At 42.3% G+C, this 12825-nt stretch overlaps 1 protein-coding gene across 50 annotated transcripts in view; it reads right to left on the bottom strand.

Moving 5' to 3' along the window:
• The window catches only part of Sgip1 (SH3GL interacting endocytic adaptor 1), a 197938-nt gene that overhangs the window by 30123 nt on the left and 154990 nt on the right, over positions 1-12825 (bottom strand). For 27 of the 50 annotated variants that reach the window (XM_087549069.1, XM_087549073.1, XM_087549083.1 and 24 more), the window contains 1 exon segment: positions 7054-7113. The exons of the other annotated variants lie outside the window; for them this stretch is intronic. In XM_087549069.1, the coding sequence (XP_087405195.1) occupies positions 7054-7113 (60 nt within the window). 50 annotated transcript variants of the gene reach the window in all.

Raw genomic sequence — 12825 nt, 5'->3', positions numbered from 1 at the left:
GGAGGAAAGCTGCCTGGGACTCATGGACTCCCCGAAAGTCCACAGTTTGAATGGCCAGTTTCATTGATAATAAGCTGTGAGTTACAGCTCAAAACCAGCGAAGTCTATAGACAGGGAGGAACGGTCACTAAATTTTTCCTGTCCTTTCAACAACACAATACCAACAAAGTATTCTGCAAAGACATAGCCTGCCCTGCTCCCTCACCAGACTTCCGGGAGTAACCTTGGTGTTTTATCAGAGGCCGTTCAGAGCAGAGGGAAACAAAAGCTTGCTCTCATCATGCTGAACAGCAGACAACCAGCCGTCACTGTGAAGGCACACAGTACCTGTATAACTGACCACCTGCTAACAAGGAAAGCAGCCTCATTCGTTCTGTGTTTCCTTGTGTCCTGGTGACCCCTAAGCAGAGCAGTAGAAGAGAAAAGCAATTCTACCCTAGGCTGACAGGCTCTGGAGAAATGACAGCCATATGCATGATGACATAATCATCTAAGAACTCCTAACTGCGACCCCTGAAAATGCGTCCTCCCGAGGACGTCAGTGCAATGTTGGTTGTAATGAAGCAATTAGTGCACAACTGTTAGGACATGCCTGGTGTTATTTATCTTTCCCATATTTAAAAATGGGAAAGTTATGCTTATGTTAATAGTTACTATAAGGTATAATTACATTTGTGTTTTGGTTTACATTTTGTAAGGATGTTTCATAACCAACAGTCTGTAGTTAGTTTGGAGGTAATGCTAAATATGCCTCAAACCCAGAGACAGAAAGGATTTGAAAGGGAGGTGTCTCCTGTGTCCCTACATCTCTTTATATCCCTAGCGTACCTGCTCCCTTCTTTATGTCACTTCTCCATTATAGGGTAGCTAGAGGACCACAAAGGAGGTTTTCCTCCCCTTTTTCTTTTATCCTTGTGCAGTGCTCAGTCTCATACACGCTATGCACGCAGCGAGCTGCTGTATTTTTGTTATGGAAATCTGCAACCTAAAATTGTGGCCAGTCCTTCCTAAAAGACCCATAACAAAAACAAAAGCTACAGAGATTATTGGCCAGCCGTTGTCTGATGCAGGCTCAGGACCATTGAAGAGCGAAGCCATTTTCTTTGCTTTCTTACCCGTCATTTTCTTCTGAGGGAGATTTGAAATTACTTGTCAAATCTGCCAAAAGCTGTGCTTTACAAACAAACGAGACAAAACCAGTTTTCCTGCACATCTCCCAGCAGCTTTAGCACAGGAGTGCGCCACTAGCCAGGCAATTAGTCTTGAGTCAGCATGAAGGATTGGCTCTGGTGGAGGAGGGTGCACAGGGGGTGGTATGATTGGTCCAATAAGCAACAAAGGAAAAAAAAATGCTTGCTGTCCATAGAAAGAAAAGCCAAGTAGCGACTCAGAGCAGATCGTTTTGTGGGTGAAGACTGAAATCCTAGAAACTTCTCGAAAGCAAGCAAAATCGACACAGAGACAGTATGTGTCACAAGCCAGGGATGTGTGAGGTTGGACAATGGTAGTAAACGCTAGGGTGTACTGAACGCTTGGCAGTCACAGTGAACCCATGGCTGGCTCTCATCCTGACCGCAGTGTCATAAGAGAGGTGCCATTATCATTCAGCTTCTAGAGCAAGGATGCAAAACTTAGGCTATAACTCATTGTGCTGAGGATGCAGCTCCAACATCCTCATTACAGAGCCTAAAGTCCATTACGGATCCTAAACAGTATGTACACACACACACACACACACACACACACACACACACACCATCACCACCCTCTTTAAGATATGAACTATCTCTATTCCACTTCTTTCCACATGTAATGGTATATATGCATGTGTAAATATGTATTACCAAGTACACTGATGTAAATTAGTGGGGATTTCCTTTCTAATATTTAGGATAAAGCCAACTTATAGTTACAGTAACATATACATATGGCATATGATGCTGTATCAGAACGCTAACAAAGCAAGAGTTAATAGTGTTCAGAGAACCCTGCCTAGACCTAAATCACTCCTATTTCCTCTATCGCTCTTAGGTTAGAGGAGAAACCAGGACAGGACACTGATGGATGTGTCCAAAGCACTCTTCTTAGTGTCACCGTTCACCTGATGTCTGGGTTCTGTACATTATAAGGGCAAGGCATGCTTTTCACACTGACTGCCGTGTCCTGATAGCTCTCACAGTACCTGTGCACATAGCAAACAGTCACTGGCTGAACGAGCTCAGCTCTAATAACATCAATAACAAATGCAAGGAACCTAAGCCAAGTTCTACAAATTTAACCATTGTTTTCCCTACCACATGCCTACCTGCTAGGTTAGCAAGCATGACAGCATAGTAAATACACTTCCATTATAATTAACTTTGACAACTTACACAAAGACTCTTGACTCCTTTTACAGCTGTACTGTGAGCACACCAGCAGGCGTTTTCATGCTGAACTCACCTAATGGGGCTTTAGTAGTCAAACTTTGTAATATTGGCTGTCCTTAGAGGACAGCAAATTTCTTCAACATGACTTATATATCCCCAAGATTATTATAGGGTAGGTATTAAACTTAATTATTTTCAATTATTATTATTATTACTATTATTATTATTATTGCTCAAGAGCTCTTGCTACATGGAAAAGAAAAAAAGGAAGTAATATAAAAATAATTCCTTTTACAAATAAGGAAACAAACACTTTAATACTCAATTATTTTATTGTGAACCATTTCACTTTTACTTGCTATGAGCCAACAAATATAAATATCCCTTCCGTCTCAGGTATGTGAGCATTCATGCGTGAGAGTCAGAAGGGAGAAAAGGCGGAAATAAAGTAAGACTATAGCACAGACAAGGACACATGCGCAAGACAGTGCTGGAGGCACTGATGGGCAGCAGGCAGGAAGGGAAAGAAACAGCCCACGAGTCCCATGTGTGTTTGTAAAAATAGCCAGGAAGAAGGTGATGCTTTTCCTCCGTACTTTCCCCTTCTAGTGGTCAGGCTGTTACATGCAGAGTGCCACTGGGTTTTAGACATTGCCACTGGCAGGAATGGACAACAGAGAAGATAGCAAAACTTTTAGGCCACTGATAGTTTCTAGAAAAATGTAACTGTTGGCCGGCCCACTCAAAATTAATCAGATTTTTTTTTTTTTAAAGAAAAACACAATGGAACAACTTCCACTGGGGCTGCTCTAAACCTTCCCGTCTGTGGATCCAGAGCCAGTCACTCTCAGCCGACTGTCCCTGCTTTTACAGTCCTCTTTCTCCTGGACTCATCTTCAATGGATGCTGCACAGAAACCCCACTTCTTCTTGATCATATCATTGTTGTTGATTTCTTCCTCCTGATTAACAACAGACTTCTCCCTGGCTCTCTCATCCAAGTACTAAACAGGCAGGACCCTGTTAAAAGGAAGCTACTGGTACTTCACAGATAAGTGCAGAGGGAGGCCCTGAGATCAGGGGTCAAAGGAAGAGCAAGGGAAGCCAGTGGAGTGATCGGATAGAAGATCAAGTGACCACTGTCTACAGTCAGGAGGTTTGGACGTGCAATTCAGGGCTGTGGGAATTTAAGCCTGACTCAGTCCTATGGCATGTGACTCACAGGAAAGTGACACATTCTGTGGCGACCGCTTTGGAGAAATGGGGGTCCCTTGTGGGATCTGGGATACAGTTAGGGAAGTGAGTGTGAGTTCAGCAAAGAGACTGAAAATGTAGAGCATGGGCGCTAAGGATTCTGGGCCAAGAGGAGTGGAGGCAGCATGCAGGGTCACAGAGGACAGTGTGACACAGGTGACCAAGGTGGTCTGAGACACAAGATGACTCACGGCAGCAAGGATATGTTTTGTTGTTGTTCTTTGATTTTCACCACCAGATGCAAGATGATTTTATAGTTTAAAGAGCCATCCAAGGAGAAAGGCAGTGCATTTTTGGAAACATCTTGACATTAAAAGGCACTACAGGATTGAAATATTCATCAGGCACAGTGATTTATTATGGAAATATCATTTCGCTCTACCTGAGGATACTTGATGGCTTCAGCAGCCAGACACATTTGTGTGTGTGCTCATGAAGGTGTATGTGTGTGTGTGTATGTGTATGAGTGTTCATGTAGATGTGTGTTTGTGTGTGAGTGTTTATGCAGGTGTGTGTTTGTGTGTGAGTGTTCATGCAGGGGTGTGTGTGTATGAGTGTTCATGCAGGAGTGTGTGTGTGTGAGTGTGTGTGTATGAGTGTTCATGCAGGGGTGTGTGTGTGTGAGTGTGTGAGTGTGTGTGTATGAGTGTTCATGCAGGGGTGTGTTTGTGTATGAGTGTTCATGCAGGTGTGTGCCTCATGTATGGGTGTGACACGTGGGCTTGTGACAAAGGCCAGAGGTATCTTCTTTTTTTTTTTTTTTTTTTTTGGTTCTTTTTTTTCGGAGCTGGGGACCGAACCCAGGGCCTTGCGCTTCCTAGGTAAGCGCTCTACCACTGAGCTAAATCCCCAGCCCCCGAGGTATCTTCTTTAATTGCTGTGCACCCTACTTTTGAGGCAGAGTCTCTTGCTGAACCTGAAACTCCCCGTTTGGCTAGACTGATTCCTGGGATCCTTCCATTCCATCCAGTGCTGGGTTATGGTGTGAATGTGGTACCTGGGTCTTTAGGTGGGTGCTAGGGTCTCATACTTGTGTGATAAGTCTTTACCAAGATCTGTTCTCGGGCCCAGGATTTTCTTTTGGTTGATTTAAAAAGTTACTAGCATTTGAATAATTTTCTTAATAAGCTCAATATACACTGTATTAAATTTTCTAGTAAAATATTTATAAAATACATTTTTAGAAGCATTGAGATATATTTAGAAGCACTGTAATTTATAACCCTGCTGTAAGGTTTTGTACCTCACTTGTTAGCAATAAACTCCCCGGTCGATGTTCATTAGTAACTTGACAGACTGGTCAATGGCTCGAACATTAACAGAGTGAGTATAGAATCCTTATCATGATTAAGGACAAATATGAACAGAAAAAATGAATAATTAAGTTTTAAAAACAGAAATGTTACTCAGAAGTCAGTAAATAAATGCTAAGCTAAAACAAGCGGAGATTGTGACAGGAGAACCTTCACATTCTTCTTTCTCTGGATGAAGCTTTGAAGAAAGGTGTGATTAATGAAAATAAATGTGGGCGATCGTGAGCATCCTAGAGAGTCTGCTAAACTGCTGTTCAACAGAATGCGACAGTGACTTTTCGGTGTGCAAACATTGAAGTAGAGCCAGGGTCTTAAGGTGTTACGCGACGCAGCCACTTCTACATCAGTTTATCACGACAACAGAAAATAATCTTTGCCATCTTTTGTTTCCCTAGGCTGATCAAACACCCAGAGTCTGATCTATACATAGGATGTTCTATTACATTAGCCTTCCTGACTTACAGATGTGAGTGCTGACTTTGGGAGTTAGAGCCTTGGCAGGCCCAGGTGTGTGCTTGTGTGCCTTTCCAGTCCACCCCACAGCAACCCATCCGGAAGCTGCTTCTATCACGCCACTGATCCACCCAGCAGCAGAAAGAGGCCTGTATATTTGGTTGTTTGGTTTTGGACAGGTTCTCTCCAGCATGGAGCTTGATTATCCTCAAATGCAGTGGGCTGTCTATGCTGGGATGATAGGGGTGCCTCAGCCCAGCAGTTTCACCTGGACCTTTTCATTTCAGTTGATTTGAAGAGAAAATTTAGGGGGTCACAAGTTTATGGGTTTACCATCTTCCTTATTCCAAATCTAATGGCTTCAGATGATAAAGGGACATGGGAGAAAGGGCATCCTCTCAGGAAAACCACCTATTACCTGTCCTCGGCTCTCACTGGGAAGAGGCTTCAGGACATCAGAAAGGCTTGAGATAGACCGGGTTTCCTGCACTTGTACAAGCCACTCTGCATTACGGGCTCCCATCTTACAAGAAAACTTCCCTGTCGTGTGAATTTTGTTTTCCTGTGTTTTACACTTTTCATATATTTCAGCCGTTATCATTTTTAAAACTGCACTAAAACACACACAAGTTTCTGTTGTCACAACACACAAAGACAAGTTTAATATCAATTCTAGGAAGAAAAGGTTACATATTCGTATTATCGTTTTTTTTTTTTTTACCAACTTTGACCTGGGTATAAACTTCAACTATTTAAAATTATACAAAATAAGATCTTATATGATAAATATTTATGCATAAGGTGACTGATTAATTAGGTGAAGTATTTAATTTCCCCCCACTGGTAGTTTAAGTGTGCCACTTAATCAAATTTCCAGCCTGAGAAGATGAGTTAGAAGTTAATACAGAACAGAGGACTGCTAACCCTTGATTGAGGATATGAAATACGGTCAAATCTTGAGCTTAGAAACTCGATATTATTTTTATGTGTTTCTCTTAACTTCCTAGAATGGCAACTTCAACAGCGGTTGTCTAGTTTATGGCAGTCATTACAATAGCAGTTTTGGGAGATGCAGACCAACTTTCCCCTAATTTTGAGACTTGTTGCTTCTGTTTCTCTGACTCTCCCCATGAACATTCATAACATGTACGAGCATGCGCGCGCGCGCGCGCACGCACGCACGCACACACACACACACACACACACACACACACACACACACACACACACACGATTACAGTTTACAGGAGTGGATTCTGTATCTAGGAGGTCAGTTTTTTAAACCAGCCTCAAACGTGCTCGAGTTTGCCACACACACACACTTGCAGTAGGATTAGGCAAGCGCCTGGTTGACAGAGTCAAGTTCCTTAGCCAAAGAAGGTTCCGTTTTGTTCTGCTTTTAATTGGCCATCGTGACTTAAGTAACTGATGTCAACTGCAAATCAGCTTTAATTTGTTCAACGTGGAAAGTTGAAGGACACATACAAACCAAATTCGTGAAAGGCTTTCTTTGGTACTTGATGCTTTCTAAGTAGCCATAGCATTCTCAATGGAGAAAGCGAGATCAGAAATTTTGAGGAAAACTGGGGATTTTAGAATGAGAATAAAAACAACACAGGAAGAGGAGACTATCGATTAGAATCTGGTATGCTATGCACTACTTACCTTCAAAAGTCAAATAAAACTTTCCTCTGTCAAACCAAACGAGGGAGGGCTGTTCATTCTCTGTTTGGCCAGGAGTTGAAGCGGGATGGGGAAGGTTAAGGAAAGGGAGAGAGAAGGACACGATGTGAGTTACAGAGCAGGTAATTAATCTCACTACAGGGAAGGGTGGGGGCACTGCATGCCGTTAGCGTGCAGGAAAAAGGGAAGGTGGCAGTCTAGAGTTGTTTTTTCCTTAAAATTGAGCGAACACAGCAAAGTCGAAGCTATGGAGACTGAAGGGATGGACACGCGTGTAGGTAGCTTGAGGCTAGGCACTTGTATACATGGAGCAGATGTCTTCCTGGCCATGCAGGGGTGTCAGCATATTTCAACTGCATTAATTTGGGCAAACTTTCATTCAGCAATTGCTGTATCGTTTTCATCTTCAATGTCATCCCCTTGCTTGTTGGCACAAGGATAAACTTGGCTATCGGTTTATAGGTGACATTTGCTCAGCTTTTCAATGACAACAGCATTGCATATCAGTTTAAAGTCCGCAGATGATGTCAGAGATCTCCTGTCCCTCTCTGGGAACCGCCTTAGGCATCCAGTCACAACACACCCCTTACTTCTGTACCCTTCCAATGGTGCCGCATTAACTGTTAGATTAGAAAGCAGACAAGAGATTCTGGGTACTTAAATCACTCCTTCCTCTGAAAATTCACACAGCAATGACTCTCACCTGGTTTGAGCCTTTTCTCTTTGGAGAAACTGTCATGCAAGCTGCTGCTTTATAATAAAATGTCCACTTAAAATAGGTTCAATGACATGGGCTCCGCAATGGATGGGACACGCACAGGGTGCATCTGAGAGGCACTGGAACTCATGAGGTGAGGAGCATGTCTATGAAGCTTCTAGCATTCAGATGGATTTGAGAAAAATCTAAGTATCTAGAGATCACTCAGCCAGCACCATACCTGCAGGCGTGTCACAGCGCCTTTCAAACGGGGGCAGTTTGTCATAAAAAACATCATCTTCTGACACTACGAACCAAAGAAACATAAACGGATGGAAAACAAAAACACAAGGACAGATTCCAAAGGAAACCGAGAAGCACAGTTTACGGTAGATCAAGGCGGGGATGATCTTCACAGCAAAAGGAAAGAACTTAAGGTTAAGACATTGGGGTTAGGCTGAAGATGGAAATCGGTGAGTGTGTATTTGAGATGATTCTATGAGGAAAAACTGAATTAAAAAGAGTCAGCGTTTAGCATCTGTCAGTGTGGTAGAAATCAGCTGCAGGGGAGGGGTTATGCCCCACCATATCAGGGACTATTATTAATAATTGATTTCTGCAAGATACTTCCTTCCAATGTAGTTCTCAAGGGGCCAGATGGATGTCCACCCACAGGAACCCCAGCATAGCCCTGACAGCTCAACAACGTCACCTGGCATATGCAGCCCCCCCCCCCCCCCAGAGAAGGAATTAGCTTTTAACTTGAGCACAATGCAGCAGTATAAATCCGGGGTTCCTTTGTGATCTGTGTCACTAATTTGTGTGTACAAGCCTTTGACAGTTAAAGATCATTCATTTTGAACGGTGGTATCGTATTGGTATCTTTGATCATGGTTCCAACTGTGGCTAAACACCTTTGAACGTTGGTCACAGCTTTATGAGCTGGGTGACTTTGAACCTCAACTATTTTAGATCTTTACTCTCTCTCTCTCTCTCTCTCTCTCTCTACCAAATAAATACAAGGACATTCACTTTATTTTTTTTTTACTCTATGAAATTAAAAAAATAATGCCATAGGTTTTAAAGGTATTATTAGAACCTCAGTAGATAAGCAAATAAAACCAGTAATGAGGAAACCTACCCTCATTGCACAGAAATTAGGATCCATCAAATGTTTCCTGAACAGTGACACTTCTGCAAGTTGTTCTATTAACCTGCTGCCTAGACTTAGGGTATATGACAGGAAAACTTTTCTTTTTCACTTCTTTAGGTTCTAAGATTTAAAAAAAGCATGTATGTGAACGTGAGTTTGAGTGTGTCTATGTGTGCTTGTGTGTGTGTGTCTATGTGTGTTTGTGTGTGTGTCTATGTGTGCTTGTGTGTGTATGTCTATGTGTTTGTGTGTGTCTATGTGTGCTTGTGTGTGTATGTCTATGTGTTTGTGTGTGTCTATGTGTGCTTGTGTGTGTATGTCTATGTGTTTGTGTGTGTGTCTATGTGTGTTTGTGTGTGTGTGTCTATGTGTGTGTGTGTCTATGTGTGCTTGTGTGTGTGTGTCTATGTGTTTGTGTGTGTGTCTATGTGTGTTCGTGTCTATGTGTGAATGTGTATGTATGCATTTGCATCTGTGAGTGTATGTATATGAATGTGTAAATGTGTGTGTCTATATTTGTGTGTGTGTGTGTGTGTGTGTGTGTGTGTGTGTGTGTGTGGTGGGGTGGGGCAGGGAGGAAAGTGCATGCTGTGCCCAAGGAAGCCAGAAGAGGGCACTGGATTTTCTGGAGTTGATTTTAGGGTTGTACACCATCTGACAAACTAAGATTGTTTAGAATTAATCTTGGGCCCTCTGGAATAACAACAAGCACTTTTTAAAAGATAGACAAATTAACCAGTTAATATATTAATATATTTTGTGTGTATGGGTGTTTTGCTTACATGTATGTCTATGTAGCTCATATATGCCAGTGCCCTCAGAGGCCAGAAGAGGGCACTGGCTTCCTTGGAGCTAGAGTCTTAACCACTGAGCTTCTCTCCAGCCCCAGGTTCCAGGATGTTAATTGCCAGGATTTAACTGTACTCACAACTTCCTTGCTGGTGGAAAGACGGGAGAACTCCTGTTGCATCCAATGGGCATATAGGTACAGATGCTTGACAAAAGACATCTTTTGTTCCCATTGCAGACTAATTCTGCATGAATATAGCTCTCCCTACACAAAGTTCATAAAATTTAGACTTGCTACCCCATTAGAAAAAATATTTTATGCCCCATTACCTAGAATTGGTCACTTTTACTCAGGTTGTGGATCAAAGGAAACACCCATCTGACACTTTGTTACCCACACATACACGGTTTGTTACTTTTCCTTTCTTACAGAGTCCAGCCACATTAAAGATGCAAATCAAAATGCATAATTAATTGCCGGAGAATTGCCCTGTTATAATTAACAGGGCGGCAAACGCCTGCTTTTCCCCATTTTGCAGTGGCATTCTAGGAAATATTTTACAAATATCTAAACAGATAAACAAAGAAACATGACACTTCTCACACTCACTGAAATTAGGAGCAGGTAATAAAGTGGATATTCGCAAGGAGAGATGAGGCTCCGTTATCTCTTCTGCTAGCTCTCATCTGATTCTCATAACTTCAAACACTTTCTTTATTCCATTAATAGCAATAGGTCTATTCCTCCCCTGAATCACAGAGTGCTGGTCTTATGGGCATTTTCTAGAACAACAGTCATCTACATATTTCCTACTTTCTAGAAGTGCATCTTTTCACATTCTCAGCTGTCTACAATTGGGGCGGATCTCACAGTACATAAGAAAAGTTCTTCCTGACACATTTGAGATATAAAATTTAAAAAATAATGGTATTTTAAAAATTGATGAATTTGTAAGTTAAAAATCATACAGTATATAAGAACTCTTAATTGTTTTGGGGCAATGATACACAAACTATCTTCTCATGCTGTACTTGGTACACTACCCTATGATCATAGCTCTTGTAAAATACTCACACTTTAGGTTCTTTTTGGACATTTTTTTAAATGAATTATTGTGTGGGGGAGAGTTTAGATTTGCTATTTTTATTTTTAGAGATAGGCTCTCCCTCTGTAGATCAGGAGTGTGTGATTCACCCTGCCTCAGCCTCATGAGGTGTACTACCAAATGTGGCACAGACTTGCTCTCAAAATGTCAGTTCACGGATGACTTTGAGACCAGCTCATCAGTACCTATGTCATTGCTCCAGGGGCAACACAAAGGGCACAGGAAACGGGCAAGTGTTGTGGGAGTGGGAAGGGTCTGCTCAGCCACCAATTTAGGGAACTTGCTGTGAATTTTCAACTTCCTCCAATCCACTGCTTAAGGTGAGTTTTGGGCAAAGCACAGCTTTTGGGGAAAACCAGAAGCCACAGCACAGGAGACACTGCTGGCTGGTCACTCTGCTGTGGAGTTACTTCAGAGGAAAATGGCGGTCACGTGACTCAAGGCAGAAAGGAATAAAGACCAGGTGGGTGAGGGCTTTAGTAGGCAGATGACACCAAATCAAAACAACAGAACCTAAGGAGCAGAGGATATGCCTCTGCAGGAGACATCTTGACCAGCTTCCTGCTTGTCTTATTTTTTCAAGCCCTCTGTGGTTCATCTTGAAAGAAAATACACTAGGTTTGAGGAGGACCAATCTTTCGGGCTGTAACTGGAGATCTCTGCAGCAGGGAGTAGAAAAAAACGCTGCCCAAAACCATGAACACCGTTCAGATTCCATGTGCTCTGTTTCTCCATGAGTTATAGCGAGCTGAAAGAACACACTGGACAGCCCATCTGAGGCAAAGAGTGGTTATGCTCTGAGTGACAACTCACTTTAATTCCTTCTTTTTCCAACAAATCAAATCAAATGGAGCGTATGGAATGAATGAACTTGAGAAAGCCTAACATTAGGACAGGATTTGGGCAAATGACCGCTGAAATCAAGAATAAGGTGGAGGGAGGTTAGTAATTACAAAAATTAACAAAAACAAAGAATCACAGAAACGAGCTAATACTATTAATATACGTTAAAAAATCAGGAACTCTCAAATTGTCCTAATCGATATAGAAAAGGAACAGATATAGGTATATAAGAAATCCTAAAAAATCTGTTAAGTTACGTGAGCTGGGATACGTATGACTGTCTTGAAAAACTAAAAGGAAAAAAATTCACATGAAATTGGGAAAGTGGTTATATTTTCAATTTATTAATTTAACCCAAACTTGAAGGTTTGTGCTAGGGGTGGTGCGGGGGGGGGGGCAGTCTGGCTTAACGTATAGAATATATGATAGAGCCGAAATTCCCTTTGAGGTTCTTAGTGGCACGCCTTTATTTGTTTTTCTGGGGGGAAATGGGCAGTTATTCTCTAGGAGAGCTTCTGGCTTTATCCAGCTACTTCTCAAATGGGTGACTCTGTGATGTGTTCTTCCGTAAGTAGCAGCAGGAAGTCACTGAGCTGAGTGAATGGTTCCCTCAAGCAGTGCAGAATGGGCCAGCTGGTTTACAGCTTGGAAGAACTGGAGAGCAGGTCAGAGAATGGGGGAGGGAGTAAGGTCACACAGGGTGTGGGAAGGGGAAGCCCAAGGTCAGACAGCATGCAGTGAAGAAGAGAGGCAGCAGGGGAAGATGGCAGGTGGTGATGGTGGGGAGCCTCCCTCTGAGTCGCCCTCTCAACCCCTTCACTTTCAACACAGTGCACACCGAGAGGTACAGAGGCATTTGCTGAAAATGATAGTTCTTCCCGCCCCTGGGGAAACTGACCACTTATCACTGCAAAGCCATGTGAAAAACTTTCTCAAGTATCCCAATGCCAATGTCTACCTTAGATAACCAAAACTGATGAAGAATCGAAAGGTTCAAGAGAGTGAACTCTCCAAGACTAAAAAAAATATATATTACGTCCGATCTAAACATTTTCTCTCAAAGGAGAATACTTCTCGTTACAAGGAATATCCCAATATTAGCACCTTCCTTGGTGACTTGTGCTGTGAGTGGATGATCTGCGTGGGATCACATAGAAAACTCCTAC

The sequence above is a fragment of the Rattus norvegicus genome, chromosome 5 (assembly GCF_021556685.1).
Source record: "Rattus norvegicus strain SHRSP/BbbUtx chromosome 5, alternate assembly SHRSP_T2T, whole genome shotgun sequence".
In the NCBI taxonomy this organism is placed as follows: Eukaryota; Metazoa; Chordata; class Mammalia; order Rodentia; family Muridae; genus Rattus; species Rattus norvegicus.
Note: the sequence above shows the minus strand (reverse complement) of the source record. Positions and strands in the feature narration are given on the sequence as shown.